This window comes from Podarcis liolepis (genome assembly GCF_965112155.1).
Source record: "Podarcis liolepis genome assembly, chromosome: 12".
NCBI lineage: Eukaryota > Metazoa > Chordata > Lepidosauria > Squamata > Lacertidae > Podarcis > Podarcis liolepis.
Genome location: NC_139563.1, coordinates 31,214,219 through 31,236,718, shown reverse-complemented (window position 1 = coordinate 31,236,718; position 22,500 = coordinate 31,214,219). Strand labels below are relative to the sequence as shown.

At 43.1% G+C, this 22,500-nt stretch overlaps 1 protein-coding gene across 3 annotated transcripts in view; it reads left to right on the top strand.

Annotated features, from left to right (window-relative positions):
- VWDE (von Willebrand factor D and EGF domains) overlaps positions 1-22,500 on the top strand; it is a 44,869-nt gene that overhangs the window by 15,066 nt on the left and 7,303 nt on the right. Inside the window, exons 10-24 of one of the 3 annotated variants that reach the window (XM_083467760.1) lie at positions 1,537-1,810; positions 3,472-3,680; positions 5,017-6,011; positions 7,327-7,463; positions 9,860-10,015; positions 10,388-10,492; positions 12,715-12,829; positions 14,216-14,466; positions 14,596-14,815; positions 15,665-15,802; positions 16,497-16,643; positions 17,725-18,411; positions 19,570-19,665; positions 19,749-19,844; positions 21,843-21,938. In XM_083467760.1, coding sequence (XP_083323886.1) covers positions 1,537-1,810; positions 3,472-3,680; positions 5,017-6,011; positions 7,327-7,463; positions 9,860-10,015; positions 10,388-10,492; positions 12,715-12,829; positions 14,216-14,466; positions 14,596-14,815; positions 15,665-15,802; positions 16,497-16,643; positions 17,725-18,411; positions 19,570-19,665; positions 19,749-19,844; positions 21,843-21,938 — 3,722 coding nt within the window. The remainder of the gene's footprint in view (positions 1-1,536; positions 1,811-3,471; positions 3,681-5,016; positions 6,012-7,326; positions 7,464-9,859; positions 10,016-10,387; positions 10,493-12,714; positions 12,830-14,215; positions 14,467-14,595; positions 14,816-15,664; positions 15,803-16,496; positions 16,644-17,724; positions 18,412-19,569; positions 19,666-19,748; positions 19,845-21,842; positions 21,939-22,500) is intronic. The other 2 variants (XM_083467759.1, XM_083467758.1) reach the window with 2 other exon arrangements.

Genomic DNA, 22,500 nt, shown 5'->3' with positions numbered 1-22,500 from the left:
GCCAGGAACGAGTGTGTGCTTATAAAAACCCATATTATGTGAGCGTTGACTAGGCAAAGAGGCAGTGAGATTTTTTTATTCAGCCCAGTCTCCTAGCAACTACCTGAAATTCACACAGGTAAGTGCGGCCTGCCTGAATGGTATTGGAAAAAACTGTCCATCATGCCATTCTCACATCATCACAAAACCTTCCCTTTAAAAATAAGAGGGTATTATTTAGGGAGTTGGGGGAACATCAACACACCAAGGAATGGGGAGGGAGTGATTAAATAATATTGTGGAATATAGCTTTCACCAACCTACTGTCATCCAGGTGTTTGGGACTACAATTCCCATCAGCCCCAGGCCGTACAGTGCTGGCTGGGGATAACGGCAGTCGTCTGAACGATCTGAATGCCACAAGGTTGGCGAAGGCTGAGGCATACTCGTTTGGTTCTCTTTCAAACAAATAAATAACTTTCTTTCTTTTCCTGAGCAGTAGGAAGTTCAGTGCAGCTATTACCTGAGTAAGGTAAGGTTCCATTAGAGGACAGGAGATCGGGTGCTTGCCATGTCTGGATAATAATCGTGCTACTTACAATTGTGGAAGCTGCTTGAATAGAGCTGTCGAAGCAAAGCACACATTGCTCAAAGAAACTTTAGCATCTCTGAGTCCAAAATCCAACATCCCAAGCCAAATCCAAAGTGTTTTTTTCAATTCTCCTTGTACAGGAATTCTTCTGGGGGAATTGGCTTCACCCTACGCCCTGGGTGTGAGCAGAGATAATAAGTCTGCACGTCATAAGTAAAAGTGGCTCTCCTATAGCAGTTTCAGCTCCCTGGGGAGAACCCCCACCCCCAATAATCTTTCTTCAGCCTTGAAAGGAAAAAGAAAGTTCCAGAAACATCCTCTGACGAAGGCCAAGTTAAACCCAATCCTCAGTCACATACAGCTTGTCCCTGATAGTTTCTTTTTCTTCAAAAATGCAGCTATGGGGGCAGTAAACAAAAGTGGGTGTTCATAACGCTTTCCCCTCATTCAGTTTCCACCCTAAAAACTCCTTAACCTCAATAACTTTTTACCCTTCAAGTGAAATGATGCAGGCATCATATTTTCCTTGGCAGGGCAAAAATTGTTTGGGGGGGCAATTTTTAGTGGGAAATGCAAAAAGGAAAATGATTAAGAAATCATCACTGCCACCCAATGTTGGCCTTCGGCTTTTGTTTGTAGTCCAGCTATATTTTGTAAATAAAAAGAAATCTGGGATAAAATATACATGCGACGGAATGCTATAATTTGACTTTAGTATTTCAGTGAGGAAGTGTGCAATCCTGTTCATGGAGCAAGGCCCTTTAAAACTAGGCAGAACATACCTATGAGTAAACATGCATAGGGTTGATTTATAAAAAAAACTGTTAGAACAGCCCCCCCCCCAAAAAAAGTTAGATTAAAAAATGACAACATTGGATGAATCAGCACTGCATCAAAATAGCAATTTGTAAAAGTGATGATAATTTTGAAACACAAATAATTTCGCATGCTCTCCTTTTTTCTAGGATGTATGACAACTTTAAAACGGGAACGTTTGTGCTATACAGAAGTACTTCCCGTGATTTTGAAGTCCACGTGCGCCAGTGGGACTGTGGGAGCCTCTATTACCCAGCATCATGTAACTGTGGTTTTGTTGCCCAAGAAGGGGCTGATATAATAGCATTTGACATGTGCAGTGGTCAGCTACGTGATTCGCAGCCGCACTTATCTGTAAAGAGCAGAGCTTCGGCAGACAGCGGCGTCAGGATCAGTGAATCATATTCAGGAAGAAAAGTCACGGTGTGTTGATCCATTTTATATCCATTGTAAAGCAACTTGATTCAGGAGGAGTTTCTTGTTTCCTTTTTAATCAATGCACATATATAAGCTACTTTCAGACATGGTTTATCTTTGCATGAAGAAGCTTGGCTGAGCCTTGGGCTTCTGCATTGCCAGCCCTTCTCCTCCAACTTAGCCATGAGGAAACTAGGAGCTTTTGTTACCCACTCTTAACTAACCACAGTTTAGCATTAGGGATTTTTACATTAAAAAATCAAATAAACATACATGGGCTGTGTTTGGACATTAATGATAAGCCATAATTTATGATTATCTAAACAAACATGGCTTAGTCTTGGACTTCTGCATTCCTTCTTTCTGCTACTCCAGTGTGGCCATGAGGAAATTAGAAGCCTTAGCCACAATTGTTATGTCTAAACCTTGATGAACTGCAATTAGTCTTAACTATGATTACTGAAAGGGACACGGGTGGTGCTGTGGTGTAAACCACTGAGCCTTGGGCTTGCCAATCGGAAGGTCAGGGGTTCGAATCCCCATGATGGGGTGAGCTCCCGTTATTCAGTCCCAGCTCCTGCCAACCTAGCAGTTCGAAAGCATGTCAAAGTGCAAGTAGATAAATAGGTACCGCTCCGGCGGGAAGGCAAACAACGTTTCCTTGTGTTGCTCTGGTTTCGCCAGAAGCGGCTTAGTCATGCTGGCCACATCATCCAGAAAAACTGTCTGCGGACAAACGTCGGCTCCCTCGGCCAGTAAAGCGAGATGAGCACCGCAACCCCAGAGTCGTTCACGACTGGACTTAACTGTCAGGGGTCCTTTCCTTTTGGCTTTTATGATTACTGAAAGAAGCCAACTTCAAACTGTGATTGATAAAGCAGGTTTGTTTCAATAAGCCATAGTTAAGATTAATCATATGTCCAAATCCTAAACAACTGTTAATTGAAAGCAGGAGCAAAAGATGCTGATCTCCTTGTGACCACGCCAGAGAAGGAGAGCGGTACACACTCCTGACCTATTGTCCTGTTGGTCATATTATCTGTAGAATCTGGGTCACAGTCCTCTGCCTCTCTCACATGATCTGGTTGACATGGATTTGGGAGTGGTCCAGGGATGAAAGAGAACCATCACAGAGGTTTTTGTGTTGATGAGCCAACCTTTCCTACGTATCCATGTCAAAGTGACAATTCTCCCTACCATTTACAGATTTGTGCTCGGTTGTACTGAGGGCCTCCGTCGCTTGAATATAGCAGTCAGTTGCAAGTGGAGTTGTTGCACAGGGTTCATTTCCTTTGAAAATGCATCTTTTAAACGCAGTGCTGTGCAGTAAGCCTGCAACTTATGGGCATTTAACTTGTGTGCAATCAGCTTTACGCACTTGGCAAAATAGAAAATTTAGAATGGGGAAAGTGAAAAAAGACATTGGCAATTCCACCCGCTGTCGAGCCCAATGTGTTTGACTAGACACAATTTTGGCTTTAGGCGTCATCCCTGGAATGTATTCCTTGCATAAGTTGTGGGTTTACTGTACTTAAAAGACAGAAAAAAGGAGTCAGATGAGATAGGGCAAAGCAGTAATTTGTTTCATCTCCAAAATGGTCAATAAATGGAAACCACAGTCTGAAAAGGTCTTCCTGTTCTCTCGGTGTGATGCCGTTTGTTTTTAGATCTCGTTTTCTTCTGGAGCTTTTATTCGAGCCGACGTGAGTGAATGGGGAATGAGTCTAACTCTCAGGGCCCCCAGTTTGGATTATAAACACACGCTGGGCCTCTGTGGAACATTTGATGGCATTGTGGAGAACGATTACCATGATGTGGACGGAACTGAACTCACTGGAGGAGCCGATACTTACACATCTTTTATTAATGAATGGAGGTAATCTTTTATATTATTGCAAAGGGGAGATCTATTCGTTCAATTATTTGTTTATATCCCGCCGCTCCTCCAAGGATCTCAAGGTGCCATACATGTGTGGGTTTTTTGCCTTCCCCATTTTATCTTCGCAACAAACCCTCTGAGGTAGGTTAGGCTAAGAGACAGTGACTGGGCCAAGGTCACCCAATGAACTTCATGGCTGAGTGGGGATTTGAACCCCGGTCTCCCAGGTCCTAGTCCAACACTCTAACCCAGGCATAGGCAAATTCGGCCCTCTGGATGTTTTGGGACTGCAACTCCCATCATCCCTGAACACTGGTCCTGTTAGCTAGGGGTGGTGGGAGTTGTAGTCCCAAAACATCTGAAGGGCCAAGTTTGTCTATGCCTGCTTTAACCACTATACCACACTGGCTCGCAATAGTGCAGACTTATTTCTGTTCTACCTTTTTTCTGTCATGGAACCCAAGGTGGGTTCCCAGCCTTCCATCCAGGCACTGACCGAATTTTGAAATGCTGTACCAAAATGCCCTGACTTCTTGTCACTTAAAGTTAATTATGAAAATGATAACAGCAGGAAGGGGATGTGGACTCTAGTTCCTCAATAACATTAAAAAAAAATGAAAAGATACTGCACAAACTTACACAATCTATCCATTTTCCATTTAATTAATTTCCCCTGTCATGAATGTGTCCTGTTTCATAGCTTAAGGTCTCTGATCTTTTTATCTGCACAGTGAGACAATCTAGGTTGAGGGGATGGCAGGCGTGTCACCATTATTTATGTATTTGTGTATTTATTTATATATACATACATAAAAAATCCAGCTATATAACACTGTGCAATAATGGACACCACACTTTCAGAAGGATATTGACAAATTAGAGTCCATAAAGGCAACAGAGATGCTCAACAGTATAGAAAACAAGTCCTAGGGGGTTTGAAGGAACTGCTTAGCCTGAGCGGAGAACATTCTTCAATTATCTGGAGGGCTGTCACATAGAAGAGAGCAAGCTCTTATTCTCTGCTGCCCCAAAGGTCACGACTGTGTCTACTGGACGTTAAGTTATGGGAGGATACTTTTTGGTTGGGTGGCAGGAGAAATTTCCTGATGGTTAGACTGGTTCAACATTTAAATGAATTGCCTAGAGGTCTGGTAGGATTTCCTTTGCTGGAACAGAGGCTGGACAGCCAAATGTCTAAAAGGAAAATTGCTATGGTAACAAGTATCACAAAGCTCCAGTGGCATGAACAGTTCTCCCCTCCATCCATCCATCCATGCATGTTGCATGTTTGGATAGCAGCCATGTTGAGATTTTCCAGTTGTTTTTTTGACAGGATTTCACCAGGAGAGAGTCTGTTTGACCAAATACCGGATCTTTCAACTCCAGCCAAGGAAATAGTTTTCTGTAATTGCAATGCTGGTGACGTGGGAGAAGACCAACCAGCAAATAAACTGAATTCTGTTTTTGAGGCAGAATTGTCTTTGCCCTGCAGAAGAAACAAACAACACGCTTGGCTCCCTTCCTTGATCCCGGGGCTGGATGTAACCACTGAGTACATCGGCTCGCTTGATCCTATCAGGGGCTTGAGGAAACGTGCTTCTGTGCTGGAGGAGGTTTCTTCTGCTGTTCCCTCCAGAGAGGGACGCTCTCGGAATCAAAGAGCTCTTCAGACAGCAACCCCAGAACACACAGCTCTCTTTCTGAACTCCAAGACAGGATTTACAACACACAAACAGGCTGTTTGGAGCCGGGGGGCTGACAGCTACACAGACAAGTTTGGCAGCCAGCGGCGCCGCAAAAGACATTCACGCCCAAAGCGCCAACAAGACTACGAGTACCTTTCTGTGTTTCCATCCCAGAGCCTAAGCCAAACAGATCTGGATGGATTTAGCTATTTCTTCCCAGAAGATCACATGGCTGACCCATACCAAGAGCCCATCTCTTCATGGCCTACGCCTTCTGGCCTCACTGAGTCGGATGCGTTGGACCTTTGCCAGGAGACAGTTGCCAATTCCAGCATAGTGAGGGCTTGCAAGGCTCTCCTCGGCCAGCGGGTCAGCGATGTGGTAGACTTGTGCATCAAGGATCTGCAACTGAAAGACGACCTCAGCTGGGCAAAGGCAGGCTTGGCCCTCCTAGAAAACGAATGTGAAAAAAGAGCTTTGGAAGAAGTTAATTACCACACTGGAGAAGAAGACAAGAGATTATCTGATGACTTGCTTTTAGCGCTGAAGTGTCCCAACCTCTGCAGCGGGAGAGGTCACTGCGTTGAATGGGGCTGTGCTTGTTTTCAAGGCTTCAGCTCGTACGACTGCAGCACCTCATCTGGTGAGTCGAGCTACAGTTACTAGCGTTCTTTCTCTGCCCCACAGCAAGCCTCCTTATCCAACATCTATATTCTAATCTGTAAAACAGTCAGCTTTGCAGTCTGTTCTGCATCTGTCCTGTTTCCTAGAGGTAAGTCATGTTATATTTGACTCCTGTTGTGCCAGATTTAACCACTGCTCACTGGAACACTAGTCTCAATTACTAGCTTGGGGAAATAGTACAATTTCACATTCCAGCCTCCTTATAGAATGAAGCCAGATGCCTCTATTTGGTATTTCTATTAGATACCATTTGGGTCTTTTATATAATGCAACACAGCCCTTGGTGGGTGAAGAGGAGCACCATGCTGGGGGGTGTCTACATGGGGTTGCCTAGTTCACAGCCCCTCATAAATTGTGTGTCCAGGGCCATGGTCACCCCTGGCACCCCCCACACTATGCCTCTGCCAGGAGACTGTGTGGCCTCCTGTTTCAGGTGTTATGGAGAAATACAGCTGAGTGTCATCAGCATACTGATGAAAACTCACACTGAAACTCCTCATGACCGCTCCCAACAGCTTCATGAAGATATAAAATAGCACTGGAGATAAGACAGTCCCCTGTGGCACCCCACAGCATAGCTGTCAGGGTGCTGAAAGACACTCTCTGAATACTACTCTCTGGACTGAAGGGAAGATTAAAACCACTGTAATACAGTGCACCCAATTCCCATTTCCCGGAGCTGGTCCAGGAGGATGCCATGGTTGATGATGAGAGACCAAAATGCAGGAACAAGGTCCCACTCCCTGTGTCCTGCTCTCTATAAACGTTCTTCATCAAGGCAACCCAGACTGATTCATTCTGTGGCGAGGTCTGAACCCAGATTGTAATGGATCTAATTATGCTCCCCATATTCTTTGCGCATATGAAACAATTAGCATATCTAAGTAAGAACACTTCTCTCTGACATTTAGTTTTCTGAGAGCTGGGGATATTTTTGGATGGAACATTATTCAAATCATATGAGCGTGCACCCCACCCCCACCCTGGCCACAGAATGGAAATTTGAGGTTCAGAGACAAGTGTGCCCCCATTCTCACTGTTTGTGAAACCTATGTCTTCCTTTAACTCGGTATGTCGAATTTTCTCGAAGAAATTCAATGTGAAATATGTTGAAATTAGTTTGTTTCTTTGCCCAGGTTTTGTGTCTGTAGTGCCCTATTTTCTTCATATTTGTTTGATAGGTATTTGTTGGCACAAAAGCTTTGTCATACTGTTTACATGAAGGGCCCGTTGATTGACTCAGTGTGTTTCACTTTCTGATTTTCGTTTTCAAGATCAGGTTCCGGAAATTACAGAGCTGAACAATGGAGGGTTGTGTGATGTCCAGCAGTATGACTGCACAACTGTAAGAGTTTTTGGCCGTGGATTCATGGAGTCACCAGGCCCCAGATGTGAAATTAATAAGTTGCAGGTGGATTATTTTATGTATTATTGATAAAGGTTCAGCGTTCAGGTTTTTAGAACCTGAAGTTCCTGTAAGCCATTCTGCATCCGTATTCTCCATATTCAAGCAGTTGTTGACTGAGGAAATCAAAGGTGGTACAAGTGGTAGAACCTGCAAATAGAAGGCTATGAGAAACTGAGTTCAGCATGGTTTTCTTTTCTTTTCTCAACTTTATTTTTTGGCCCTGTGCAAAGGTGACAAACTGGAAAGTCTCTTTCAGACGTGTGGGTGCAGCTACTTGGTTCTGCCTTACTACTGCGAGTATGAAGACTGCGAGCAAAATTTACAGGACAATTTTTGTAGGGGAGAAAGCAATTACTCAAACTGGAGTTTATCCAAGACCCTTGATCAATTGGCCAATGTCAGAAGCCTGAGCTAAAGGAGCTGAAACTAGCGCCTGGCCTCTGAGATATAATACAACTTAAAAAAAAAAATCCCTCATGTATAAGAAATTCAATTTTCCCATCGACTCAGTAGAAAACATTTTCTTTTTCCAGCGCCCCTTTATACTTGGCTCCGTCCAGCTGATGCTGAGGTTATTTTGGCAGGTTATATTACAGTGCAGGCTGTGGATTTCCCTTTGTACACAACATGGATCCTCTCACCAGCAAGTCAGTTTGAAACGAGAAAGCCAACAGCACATTTACATTCCATTAAGTTAAGAGCTACTCCCCAAACTCCTAGTGAGACAATTATTGGGAGTTCACTTATCACAGCTTGAACTGTCTCACTCCTCACTCATTGCAAGCTGGAGGGTTTTAATAACACTTTCAGCAGCGACACTCTTGGTCTTATGCTCCCACCCCCACCCCCACAAAAAGGTTCTGTGGCCTATCCTTTTATCAAGCAGATAAAGTTTTGGGTTGCCATGTGAGTCCATTAGATCTGAATAATGTCTAATTTTTATGTTTTGCAAAGGGAGAAGAACAGCCATTGCTATAACGTCTGGCACAACCTGAGATCTTTTTGCTCACAAACAGCACAGCCTGACCTAATTAGGCCTGCAGTCCTATGTTCATTTTTCTGGGAATAAGCTCTGTTGGACACAGTGGGACCTGTTTCAGCACCTGTATGCATGGAATTGTGTTGCGCAGCTCCTGCAATCCACCTTATAGACGGCATACTTTTTTCACTATGCCTACCCACTGTCATCTTTATTTCTCTCTCCCTCTGACTCCCCTTTTTGTTTTTGTGTTTTTGCTTAACATTCAACTTGAATACTCCATGTTCTGAGGGAACGTGAAAGCTTGAGCGGTACTTTGCATTTCTGTTGTTTCTCAGAAAGGTATTATGTTTGAGTTGCTCCATATGAGGGACGCTGGTGACGCTGTGGTCTAAACCACTGAGCCTCTTGGGTTTGTTGATCGGAAGGTCAGCGGTTCAAATCCCCGCGACAGAGTGAGCTCTCATTGCTCTGTCTCAGCTTCTGCCAACCTAGCAGTTTGAAAGCACGCCAGTGCAAGTAGATAAATAGGTACTGCTGTGGTGGAAAGGTAAATGGTGTTTCTGTGCGCTCTAGTTTCTGTCCCGGTGTCCCGGTGTGCCAGAAGCGGTTTAGTCATGCTGGCCACATGACCCAGAAAGCTGTCTGTGGACAAACACTGGCTCCCTCAGCCCGAAAGTGAGATGCGCACCACAACCCCATGGTCACCTTTGACTGGACTTTAACCGTCCAGGAGTCCTTTACCTTTTTTAAAAAATTTTTACCTTATATGTGGGAGCAGTGGAAACCATCCTGAAGAAGCAAGCAGAAGGGTTTTTACTCTTTAAGTGGCCCATGGACATTTCAGCCACTATGTTGTAAATAAAGAGTTCACTGACAGAATATAAAAGTGACCCATTGTCAGTGGATAAAGCTAGGTGCTTGCGCAGGTTGAATGAGAATCATCTCAGGGTATGCAGCAAAAAAGTCCCTCCTCTAGAGGTAGATGTGAGATGGTGTAGGTCAATGGTTTAAGCCATTTCCTTTCTTGCACTGGTTTTGCAATCCAAATGACACCCACCCACACAAGCTGGAACCTACTTGTATTCTTCAGTGGGGGGTGGGAACTGGTTATTGCCAAGTGTCATAGCCTAAATCTAAATTAGGGCCTCCATTGCTTTAAGGGGAAAAAAGCCCTGAGAAGATCCAATAACGGATCTTTTGCCATTACGCTATATGGCTCTGACTTGATGGTGCACTAGTGCTGCAGAATACGTGCCCATTTTGTACCCCCAGAACTGCCAAATTGGGTCAAAAGAGGTGGCAAATTAAGGTACTCTGTAGAGATTTGCTTCAGTTGAGATTATTTGTATATCTATTTGTATATCACCGTCTTGTTTATAGGGTCACTAAATCAGGCATTTTTGGTCCTTTAATTCAGTACAGTGATAACAAGTGGGTGCTTGGGGAATCTTTATTCACCCACGCCACTTTCCACAACACCAGGACTGTGGATTGCCAACTTCCCACTGAAGGACACCAGAATGATGGTCTGGATCTTGTGGATGGCCAACCCATTGCAAAGTGGCGAATTAAGGTAATCTCTAGAGATTTACTTCATATAGTCATATAGCGACTGAGATAATTTTTAGAACAAATCCTGCAGAAGTAAGCTGAGGAGGTGCACGAGCATAACTTGTAAAACCATTTTAAAAATCATCAAAAGGCACACTGGGGGTGGGGGGATGCACAAAAGAAACAAGTTTTGCTCTCTGTTTATAATAGGTCACTCAGAGATCTACCATTACTTCCCGTTCTATCTTCTGCTTACCCCTGCAGTATGTAGGAATCAAGCTTAAAATATGTAGGGATCTAGGTAGGATGTGCATGTTGCCAATTGTGAAACGTGCCATAATCCTCTTTCGGATGCTTATGTAACTCACAGAACTGTTGCTCTATGTCAAAACAGATTTCTAATGATGGGTTCACTTATAGCAACCCTAAAACAGTGACATTATTTGATGGAGCTTGTCAGATATGCGACCCACAATCAAATGGATTTTGCACGTTAAAGGCAAGTGTCTTGTTTTTGTTGTTGTTTTGCTTTGAATATTTACAACCTCATTAGGGCTAGGAGATAAATCTAGCAGAGATGTCACCTCATTAAATGAAACGGAATAGATTAATCATGTACAATTTCAGCGGAGTGATCAATTAATTAGTCAGTTAAATATGCAATACACAATTTCTGGAGGGGCAACAGTGTTAATCCGTTATAGCTGTGAGTCTTGTGGCACCTTAATGAGTTGTTGTTGGCATCTGTCTGTCTCGAGAGATGATAGGGTGCTCCTCCGGGGCTGAAGCCAAACCGCTGGAGAATCATAGTGCCTGCTGTGGCTGCAGAGATTGGTAACTCATAACTGCTGCCTCCTGTGTTGTTTTTGCTGCATTAGCAGTGCCAAAGTGACCTCTCTGGAGTGTAAGCCCTGGCAGTGTGAATGGGGGTCCTGGGCTGCCCAGATGGAGAAGCCCCCCACTCTTGGCCTTGCTGATGTGATGCAAGGGGAAACAGAGCAATACGTTTGGCAGGAGCCTGGCTGCAGGAGTTGCTGAAAGGAGGCGTACAAGACGTGATCCAGCCATCTTGGGGACTCCACTCCAGATTTGTGTAGGGTTTGCTCCTCAGCAAGGGAGCGAGTACAGATTTTTCCTTGGGGTTTACTCCCTTAAGGAGCAACACGTTTAATTATAGCACATGTATTCATAACTAGAGGCCACACCATCAGATGCATAGGACCAACAATACTGTCCTAGACATGTCTGCTCAGAAGCAAGCCTGACTGAGTTAAGTGAGACTCCCAGCTAAATGTGTAGGGATAGGAGCATCTGGGGAGTTCCTCATTGGCTAACAGCTCCAACCAGGATGGCCAATAGTCAGTGGTGATAGGAACATGAAACTTTTAAGGTTCACAGGTTGGAAATAGGCAGACTGTTACTCGTAATGCCTTACTTCCCAACTTTACTCGTAATGCTGCTTCCCAAATTCCAACTGGGTTGACTGGATTCATTCCAGAAATAACTTCCGATGTGTTTGCTGGTTGTTTCCAGAAGGGAAAGTGCTCTCTTTCAGCCTTTCCTCCTCCTCCTGTCCTTAAGGTGTCTCATACATCTCTAGATCTAAGAGGTTATCACAGCCATGATAATATTACTTCCTTGTGTGCACTACTGAGTCTCACAGCTCCTAAATTTGGGATGGGGAAACTATTGTCCTCCAGATGTTCTTGAACTCCAACTCCCACCATCCCTGCTCATTGGCCATGTGGCTGGGGATGATGGGAGTTGTAGTCCAGCAACATCTGGAGGACTGCCGTTTCTCCAACTCTGCCCTAGACCAATAGCAGAGCTGCTTCAGAGCAGCCCTTGAATCAGCATAACCCAGATTTTGTGGAAGCTTCACACTGCACAACATTGATGGGTTGTCTCAGGCACAGAATGGTTTGTTTAAAAGATATTTTCTAAGTAAAAACAGGCAGCTTCTACTTGGATGCAAAATGGCATTGTATTACCAGGTATCCACCAAAAATTTGATACGAATAAATGCAATCATGCCTGCCCTGCCCTGGTTCCCCCAGACATTGCTAGACTACAAGTCTCACCATCCCTGACCATTGGCCATGCTGACTGGGTTTGATGGAAGTTGGAGTCCAACAACATATGGCTGGCACCAGTTCAGGGAAGGATGTGGTAATTCTGTGCAAGTTTACTCAGAAGTAAGTCCCACTATGTTCAGCAAGAATTCTTCCCAGGCAAATCTCTACAGTATTTGCAACCCAAATTCGCAATCTGCTATAGAACAATACAATACAGCATTGAGTTTAGTGATCCACTACAAAACCCTCCCAATAATTCAGATTCCCATAGTGGACCTTTTGCGTGATCAAGAATTGAAACACCAAACTCAGTCGTTTCAACGAGGCACCTTGAAATCCTATCAGGTGTGGACTACAAAGGATTTCCTGAATGCCCCACTGGAAGGCATGTCGTTTGTGCAAGAGCTTGGCCATACTCAGTCCAGCCCAAGTTCTGCTCATTTTAGCAAGAGCGGTGTAGAATACTTTTCTGAAGACCTGGCTTGTTACAAGTTGTGAACTCTCTGAAGCATGCAAAAATTAGATTGAGGCTGGGGGTATGTGAGAGTAACTAGTAGGCCATTGCTTTGACAGTTTATGGCACATGAATAAACATGCAGGAAAAATATTCCAAAGTCTTAATGAATGATGTTTTATTTCTGCAAAGGAGAAAACATGCAACATAGATGGACTTTGTTATGGTGAAGGTGACACAAATCCTACAAGCCCTTGCTTACTCTGCAGACCGGAAATATCAAAGTTAACTTGGTCAGTTGCTGAAAGTAAGTTCTAATTAGTTATGAAGCTCACTGGTTCAGATGCCTAAACCTAACAAATGATTTGTATTCTCAGATTCATGCATGTTTTCCATGTGCATACCAATGTTTACAGTAAACTGTGAAGGGGAGACACATCTCCAGAAAGTTGAGGAGGAGATACATATGACATAGAGCTGGCAGTGAGTCAAGTGTTACTCCTACAAGTATGGGAAACCTTTGGCCCTCCAGATGTTCTTGGACTACAACGTGCATCATTCTTTATCCTTGGCTATGCTGGATGGAGCTGATTGAAGTTTAGAGTCCAACACCATCTTGGAAGGCCACAGGCTGTCCATTCTTGCCTGAGAGTTTGGATCAGCACATCACCTCTCTAGACTTTATGACTTGTGAACCTTCTCATGAGAAACAGAAACTTCAGATGAAATTTGATATCTAGCATCAGCTCATTTTGTTCCTAGCTGCCTGTGCCAGGATGATGGCTAAAGTTCATCATGGGTTCATTTTCCTGATGGATTTGGGCCATTTTGTTCTGTGGTGTGATGCTCTTGGGGAAGGGTGATGTTTATTGCATGTCAGTAGGTCATGAAACGTGTTTCTTCAAGACCTGTTTGCATCCATTGGCACCTGCAAACAGGTCTTGAAGAAACACATTTCATGACCTGCTGAATGTTAAAGAGCCTTGAGTTGAATCCAGGCTAACTTAACTGAAGTCCTATTGGTTTCAGTGCGACCTGTGATTAACTCCCTCCCATTGAAATTCCAGGAAATGGAATTATAGTTGTATCTGATTCCTTGTATAGAGCAATGTCTGCCATCATGATGGGCACAGGCAAGCGGGAAGCAGGAAACCACTTTGTGCAGGAACTCACACACCCCAGTGAAATCCCTTTCAGCAGATGCTTAGAGCCAGTGTCATGGACTGGTTGCACACCTTTCCTCAACCTGGCAACCCTCAGGTGCAGTTGGACCCCCAAATCCCAGCAGGCTCAGCCAACATGGCCAATGGTCAGGGGTGATGGGACTTGGTATCTGACAATATCTGTAAGGCATATTGGGGAAGGCTGACTTACTGCAATGCTTAATGAAAAAGCACAAGATGGTATCTCTGTCGGTAGAGAATGAGACTCTTAATCTCAGGGCCGTGGATTTGAACCCCACATTGAGTAAAAGATTTCTGCATTGCAGAGGGTTGCACTAGGTGAGCCTCATGCTCTCTTTCACCAACAACTCTATGATATGGGATCAAGTAAAGCACTGCAGTCAGGTGCACATTTGGTATAGGCCCCTAACAGTGGCTATGTAAGTAGGTGGGGAACAGATAAAAATTTCCTGGTGTCATCCGTTTTTCATATTTCTCACTTTGTGGCTGTTCCTTTTATTTCCTTTCAGACAACCAGCCTCCTGTATTTCAAAATACACAAGAAAGGCTGCAGACCTTTTATGGGGAGGATTTTGTGTATCAGTTCTCAGCGACGGACGCAGAAGGTTCTGCCGTCGCTTTCTTATTGGATTCCGGCCCACCAGGTGCCAGTCTTTCTCCCTCTGGACTCCTGATATGGAAGGCGCTGTCGAAGAAGCCTGAGCTCTTTACCTTTTTCATAACGGACGACTGCAGTGCCGAAACCAAAGTTGCAATCGAGGTAATAACTATTGTGGTCAAATAGCCAACTCTAATTGCTATCATGCAGCCATGACAAGAGCTCCATTGCAAATGGAATATCCCATTCAAGAGTAATTATAGCCTGCTGTTTATTGGGCATGTTTTGCAGGTCAGCGTGAAACCATGTGACTGCTTAAATGGAGGGTCCTGTGTGGCCGATACCAATTTCCCTCCTGGAAGTGGGAAATATCTATGCATCTGCATGCCAGGATTTGAAGGTGACCTTTGTCAAGTGAATGCCAATGACTGCACATCCACCCCCTGTGGCCTTGGCAGATGTTTTGATGGAATAAATAGCTTCCGCTGTGAATGTACACCTGGGCTGCAGGGTGAATTGTCACTTATTCTACATTTACATAACAATAATTCAATTACATGCATGATTTCAGGCTCCAGTTTACTGTGAGGTTTATTTAAGCAGAACAAATATTTTTCAAGCATCACTGAGTTAGATCTTTGCGTACGCCTCTTCAGGCCAGTTAAAGCCAATGAGGAAGAGGGGCAAAAGCTTGGCTTTCAAAAAGCTTGTGTGGTTTGCGGATTACAGTGGAAGCTAGAATAAGGAGTTAGAAAGCACAGTGCAATCCTATACATGCCTACTCAGAAGTAGGTGCAATTGAGTTTAATGAGGCTTGGATGTAGGGTTGTATAGGAACAGGATAGGGTACTATTGAATTAGTCCGCAGACTGCATAGAAGGAGAACAAACAAACAAAATTACATAAAATTCATTTTTAAAATTCCGCATAAATATATACATGAAATCATTTTGTCTTAAGTCTTATCTGAAACAACCAAACATTAAGAATAAATAGGGGAGATACGTGTCCAGATGAATCTATATGATCAAAACTCAGAATCTCCATCACAGCTGCTTGAAATCAATCCTAAATAACTTTTCCTGAGGCTGGAGGTTTTTTTCTGCAAAAGTGGCCACGTCCCCTTAAATGTATATAGAACAAATACATCATAAAAATCCCAGATTTATTTATTTTTTTGTTTCTGGAAAATCAAGGGCTTGCTATCTCCAAAGAGTTAGGCAATGAACCAACGTTTGCTTTCTGTTTTGAAAATCTTTGTGGCTTTTTGTGTGTGTGTGTGAGCTACTAGTTCCCGAGAAGGAACAGACACTTGAAAAGAGCCTTTGATGCATGCCCGAATATCTTTCTTTCTGTTTAGGTAGACATTGCCAAAAAGACCCTGATGAATGCAAATCCAGACCATGCTTCCCTGGAGTAGCTTGCTTCAATACTATGGATTCCTATTATTGTGGTCCATGCCCTACTGGCCTGTACGGAGATGGGAAAAGATGTTATGGTAAAAGGCTATCACCAAAAAAATCATATTACATTTTATTTCCAAGTGTTTTTGTTCATTGCACTAAGCGGTGCTTAAAACATCGGATGTGCCTAAGGCAGAAACCTGTCTAATAATCCTGTCCATATAATAGAAATTCATAGAACTTTCATGCTTGATAGCTGATTCCGTCTATATGGGATAGGAGACATGGTTTTGAATGAGAAAAGTTTTGGTAGACAGGTTGAACGATTGACTTAAGTCAGCCTTCCCAAACCAGTTGTCTTCCAGATTTTTGGGGCAATAACTCCCATCATCCCTGACAATTGTCTGAGCTAACTGGGGCTGATGGGAGTTGGAATCAAACAACAAAAACAATAGCAGCATTTACTGGGTAAGAAACTAAGACTTTCCAAGAGAGGATCAGCACAGCACGGTAAAATAATTGTGTCTGCATGTGTTTTCCCATATAAGCAACTTCCAATTAAATGCTTGTTTGTACAGTCCTCCATTCCTCTGTGTGCTTGCAAAAGATGTGCGTAGAATCCTTCTGGCCACAGTTGTAATAGTGAGGCTGGCAGTGCTGTAACCTGGAATGTTGAACATTTTTCAAAAAGCTTAACAACTTTTTATGTAACCCTTTGGGTGTCCTTTAAATAAGCTACCTTTGGTTTGCCATCCCTTTGATTTGGGCATTCTTTTGTTTATGTCGCAGCTGGAATAAAACCAACAAGCAAGGCTCCCTCTGGTCATTGGACTCCAGAAGATGGATATAACAAAATAGACCCCAGTGAAAAAATCGGTGCGGGCAAAAATCACGGATATAGCATTGCTGGTGCCCATACTGATGAAAATGTCTCTGGCAAGTAAAGAGCTCAGGTTTATGTTATTCATATATATATATTTAAGATAGAAGAACTGGGTGGGAGGCAAACCTTATTAGAATTCCTTCTGATTTCTGAACATCAGAATGAATGGCCGTGTATTCCTGGGGATATTCCATTTTTGAAAACGGAATGACATTTGCCTGAAGGAGCGTCTCCCCCCCCCCCCCCCATCGTTCAATGTGGACACTGAAGTCCAGCTCCAAGGGCCTTCTGGCAGTTCCCTCACTGTGAGAAGTGAAGTTACAGGGAACCAGGCAGAGGGTCTCCTCGGTAGTGGTGCCCACCCTGTGGAATGCCCTGCCATCAGATGTCAAAGAAATAAACAACTATCTGATGTTTAGAAGACATCTGAAGGCAGCCTGTTTAGGGAAGTTTTTAATGACTGATGTTTTTATATTTTTTTAACCTTTCGTTGAAGCCACCCAGAGTGGCTGGGGAAACCCAGCCAGATGGGTGGGGTATTAATAATAATAATAATAATAATAATAATAATAATAATAAATAATAGGCATGTCTGGCTGTAATCCTGAGCAGGTGCGTTCCTCACTGAAACACTTTTTGCAGTCCCTAGTCTTCCTTTATGCCTCATTCTCATTACTCTTACTTTGCATAAGCTCTTGGCCTCACTCTTTTCAGTTTTTCTATCCATCTTGCTTCGGCTGTAGGTTCTGGAGAATGTATTATCCAAAGGAAGATGGACTGACAAACAGGAAAGGATATGGAAAGGGTTTGTGCTGCGGCTCACTTCTTGTGCAGGCTACTGATAGGTAGATGCTAAGGAGTATTAATTTCAGGTTTATGTTTTACACTCCCTGCCAACTCTCCCTTATGTCTTATGCTCCCCGCGGACAATTCTTGGAGCTCTTGTTTGGGTTTAACCTTTTGTATGTTTTCCTAGTAGACTTCTAATGCTAAGTACACCGCAGCAAGCACGACTGGAAAAATCCAGATATATGTAGAAGTCTACTTTCTTTTTTTTACTGTTTTAAAACTATTCTCTTTGAAATGTAAATCTTGTAATAATTCTCTTGTGTCTGTCTCCTGTTTGTTTGGCAGGTTTCCTGCAACTGTCAACTGCTGAGGTTCCAAATACCACAGACTTCCCTCTTAATCCCACAGATGTTCCCAGAAGTTTCATTCCCACAGAAGTAGCCAACAGCAGTCCATCCGTTTCTGCAGCCAAAACAACTGTGTCTTCACATGTATTCATTTCCCAGAGCCCAGCTTTGAGAAAGCCTGTTAGTAGCGCATCCCCTGATTATGCATTAGGTGCCAGTACTGTAAACATCCATTCTGGCACCGCAAAGGAAGAGTCAGCAGCAGATGCAGTAGGCTCTGCATCTAACACACCACTTAGGAATAAGACAGTATTTCCTGAGAAGATGACGGCGGCACGAGAGCAGATCTATTCTCCCCTAGAAGCCAGCATAACATTGAGCAGCAAAGCTAACGTGACACTAATAACCAGCAAAGAACTGGGAGGAGGAAGTGGCCACAAATTCCAAAGGCCATTCGGCAAACCTAAAGACAGCACTTTGCAACCCACCTTTGAAAGGTTTGCTGTGACACTCCAAAGGCCTGGCACGGATCGAAAACCAGGCTTTGCGTCAACTGCTTCCCTGTTACTCACTTGTGCAGAGTCACCCTGTTTCCCCGGGGTTCCTTGTGAGCCAAGTGAAAATGGAAGCTTCAGATGCGGTCGTTGTCCTTTCGGTTATTACGGAGATGGTATTATTTGTAGAGGTACTGCGGCAACATATGTTTTGCTATTTTGTTGCAACATAATCCTATTTCCAGCAGATGTTCTTGCCGAACTTTTACAATGGCAGTAGAGGCCTGGTATGCACATAACACTAAACTGTGGTTTATTAAAGTATGGTTTAGTATGGTTTATTATCCGTTGCTTAGGTTTGTGTGTAAACCCAGCCCAGCATTGGTTTACTGTTAACAAACATGATGTAAAGCCATGTTTATGTTGTTGACTTAGGAACCTTTGATTATAAGTGAACTCAGCACCCTTTGCCATGGCTTGAGCACTCCACTCCAGAGGTTCACCAGACTACAAACACATGAGGCATGAGCAGCTGGAAACAAACTTTGGAGGAACAAACCATGTTTTGTTTGATCATCTGTGGAACAACTTATGGTTACCTCATGATTTTGCTTAAACAAGCTAAGGCTTATTGTTATGTGTGAACCAGACCAGAAAGCTGGACAGCTTGCTGTTTCCAAGCTGCATGGGGTATACAAAAATTTAGGCAGTTGCTGTTCTGTGTGAAACTTTGCATGGCTGAGTTGTGTCTAAAGAACAGTCATGGTGGGGAAGGAGAAGGGAGCAGGAACGCTATCAACAAGGTCACAGAAATTGCATAAATGGCTCCCCAAATGCACATTCTGTTCACTGATCATTGCGTTTTGCCATATCTGCTGGTGGCCACATGTGATGGGGTTGCAGAACAACTTGAACTTCATAATTGCAGTTACAGATAGGTAGCCGTGTTGGTCTGCCATAGTCAAAATAAAAAAAATCCTTCCAGTAGCACCTTAAAGACCAACTAAGTTAGTTCTTGGTATGAGCTTTCGTGTGCATGCACACTTCTTCAGAACATAATTGCACACACTGATGGAAAGTATAGTGTTTTCGAGGTCAGTGCTGTTAGCTAATTTTGCATGCTAGGTATTGAAAGCAGTGGCATAGCGTGGGGGGTGCAGGGGGGCCCGGCCGCACCGGGCGCAACATCTGGGGGTTAGGATTAGGGGGCGCAAATCCACGGGTTAGGGGGCACAAATTACTTGCCTTGCCCCGGGTGCTGACAACCCACGCTACGCCACTGATTGAAAGTGAATACCACAAACCAGATGAGTTACTGATCTTATTTCCCCCATTTTTCTCTCTCATAGCGATATGCAGGCATAACTGTGGTGAAAACATGGAATGTGTGGCACCCAATACTTGCAGATGTAAGCCTGGTTACTCTGGCCGTAGCTGTCAGGCTGGTGAGTGATGCCTGTTTTATGCACCCTCTGCATTTAATAATATTAAATGGTACATCTAAGAATTTAATGTTGGTTTTATACAGCTCTGTGTCGACCAGAGTGCAAAAACAATGGGAAATGCACCAAGCCCAATGTATGTGAATGCCCCCCCGGATTCAGTGGCCCCATCTGTGATGAAGGTAACACTGGGCTCTCCTTTTAAAATTAAAGGATGACCCAAAATGCATGCTGAATGTCGGTGTCAAAATTGATTCTCAGAAGTTGCAGTGTCAGCTATTTCACTCCTTCCAGAAAACAGCTGAAACAAATGAAAAAGTTGTATTTCGTGTTTATCACAGCATTCCCACAACAGCAGAAGCTCTAGTGCGCCACTCTTGGTTCTAAAGGTATTCCAAAGAACTGCAACTTTACTGAGAATAGCAATAATGGCACCCTGCATGCGGCAGGAAGCTCTTGTTCTGTTCTAACAGTTTGCCACCATGTATCTGGTGCAAAGATTTGTTCTGATGTAACTGGCCTTAGAGTGGCTGAATTGCATGCATGAGTCACCCCCAAGCTCTTCTCAGTTCTGTTTGTGTCCTATTCCATCTTCCTTAGTTCCACCCTGCATCACAGCTTTGTGTTATATTTTTGGTGTGATAAATGTGTAGGGAAGGTATAGTAGGGATATCAATGAATCTGTCAATTTTTGTTTCTCATTTTTTCCAATTTTAAATCCAATTCACTTTTTTGCAGCAATTTGCATTTTAAAAAGAATCCTCATGAAAGCTCACCAGCATTTTAGGACAGATTTCACCTAATACATACATTTCCCCCCCTATGCAGTTTTTAATGTATGTATTTTGGAAGGAAATTTCCTAAACATAATGCATTTACTTATGTTGTTTTCAATCATGTGTGCACACTTCCCCCAATACACTCGTTTCTGCACCCATTATTTGACTGGAGAACTGCGTCACAAAATTTGGAGACACGCAAATTGTGGTTTGTGTATTGAATTGAAAAGCACAGATTAGGAAGTTTCTCAGTAAAAGGCAAACAAAATTGAATTTCTCCCCATGCTGCTCAGAATATACCTCCCAACTCTCCATCTTAACAATATCCATACACACAGTTTTGTACATATACTTGTCCTTAAAGACCCTATATTTTTAGACTCATAGTTCCCATGCCTGTTCATATGTATAAAGATGGATGTCAATGGTGGTCATTTTATTGATGGCCGATATTTTGACATATTGTCTAAATGCACGGTACTCAGTGAAACATATCCCTCACAGCCAAATTAATGTTTCCTTTAGAATAGATAATCTAAAGGCCAGTGCTATTTTTCTGGAAAGAGAGGAGCCGGAACTCACCATGAACACCTCCCTTGTTCTCTTAGCCCACCTGAGAGGGGCCAGAACTGAGTTCAGGTGTGTTCTGGCTGAAAAAAGCCCTGTTAAAGGCCCAGCTCTACCTCCAGGTTCTTGGTGAGGGGGAGGATTAAAATAGTAGGCCAGTTGTTTTAATAGTGAGAAGGAGGATATGGAGTAAGTTATGGAAGATTGTAAAAACACATTTCAATATTGTGTTGCTTTACTGTACACGGTCTGCTTGGATTATATAGCTCACCCTGGGATTGCTTGCCTGTGAAGCACAGGATGATAATGAAATAAATGAAATAGCCCTTGGGGTCTTAAATCTGCCATGGAGCACATTTCCTGTCATTAAGCTACTTAGACCACTGTCAAAAACAAACATAGATTGAGTTCAACACTGACATTTACCAGTGTTGTCTCTGTTGATATCATCAGAGTGATGCTTATTTATATGCATACTTAAGTTGGATCCCTGCTAAAACCAGGATATTCTCGATATCCCAAGAAGCAGCTTCAGTTGTTTTTTTAACAAGATGGCGGCAATTTCAAATTGTTCACAAGCAAATCTAATCTGGTTTTCTTCAAAGGCAGGATGAACTGAGATGCATTCTGGAAGTCTCCTTCACAAGTTGTTGTCCTGCCTTTTGACTACTAGGTGGAGACATAGACCCATCCTGATAGTTTTGCCAGTAACCAATGCAAAAATAGTGTTGTAGAAATCTTTTCTTTCAATTTTTACACCTTTTGTTTAAAAGTTTCTAATGCTAATTGATTTCTGGAACTGATATCTTGACCAGCCTCCCTTTCCACCTCCAGCACATTGTGAGCCACCTTGCCAACATGGAGGGACCTGTCTGGCCAGAAACCTTTGCACTTGCCCATATGGGTTTGTGGGACCACATTGTGAAACAAGTAAGTAATGGAAAACATAACAAACATATAAACAAAGCATCCTGCTGTAGCAAGATGCACATAGATAAGAGGTACTATACGTTTCTGATGTTCTGTGCCCCAAAATAACCTCTTGGTGAATTTGTCGGAAGTAAATTATTATATTTTGCTTTTTTTAATCAACCCACCTGGTTTTTCCAAAGAAACTCAAGGCAACTAATCAATAATATAATACAAACAATGCCCCAAATTAAACCATATCACACAAAATACAGCATAAAACAAAACAAAACAATGAAAACAATGCCAAAACCACCACCCAAAACCCTCAAAACTAAGCCAGTGAATAAATTAATTGAAGGTCATTTGTTTATTTGATTCCATAACCATTCTTCACCATTTAGTCCCAGAGTATGTTACAACAATATATTTTGCAATGATAAAAAGTGGAAAAATACACCTATGACTCCTATTTAGCTGTTTGGATGGAATAATACATACTAACAGCAACCTCTTTGATGTCAACAGGCCTATTCTAAGCATGGTTAAGTCCCGATTCAGCTAAATATCTTGAGGTGTAGTT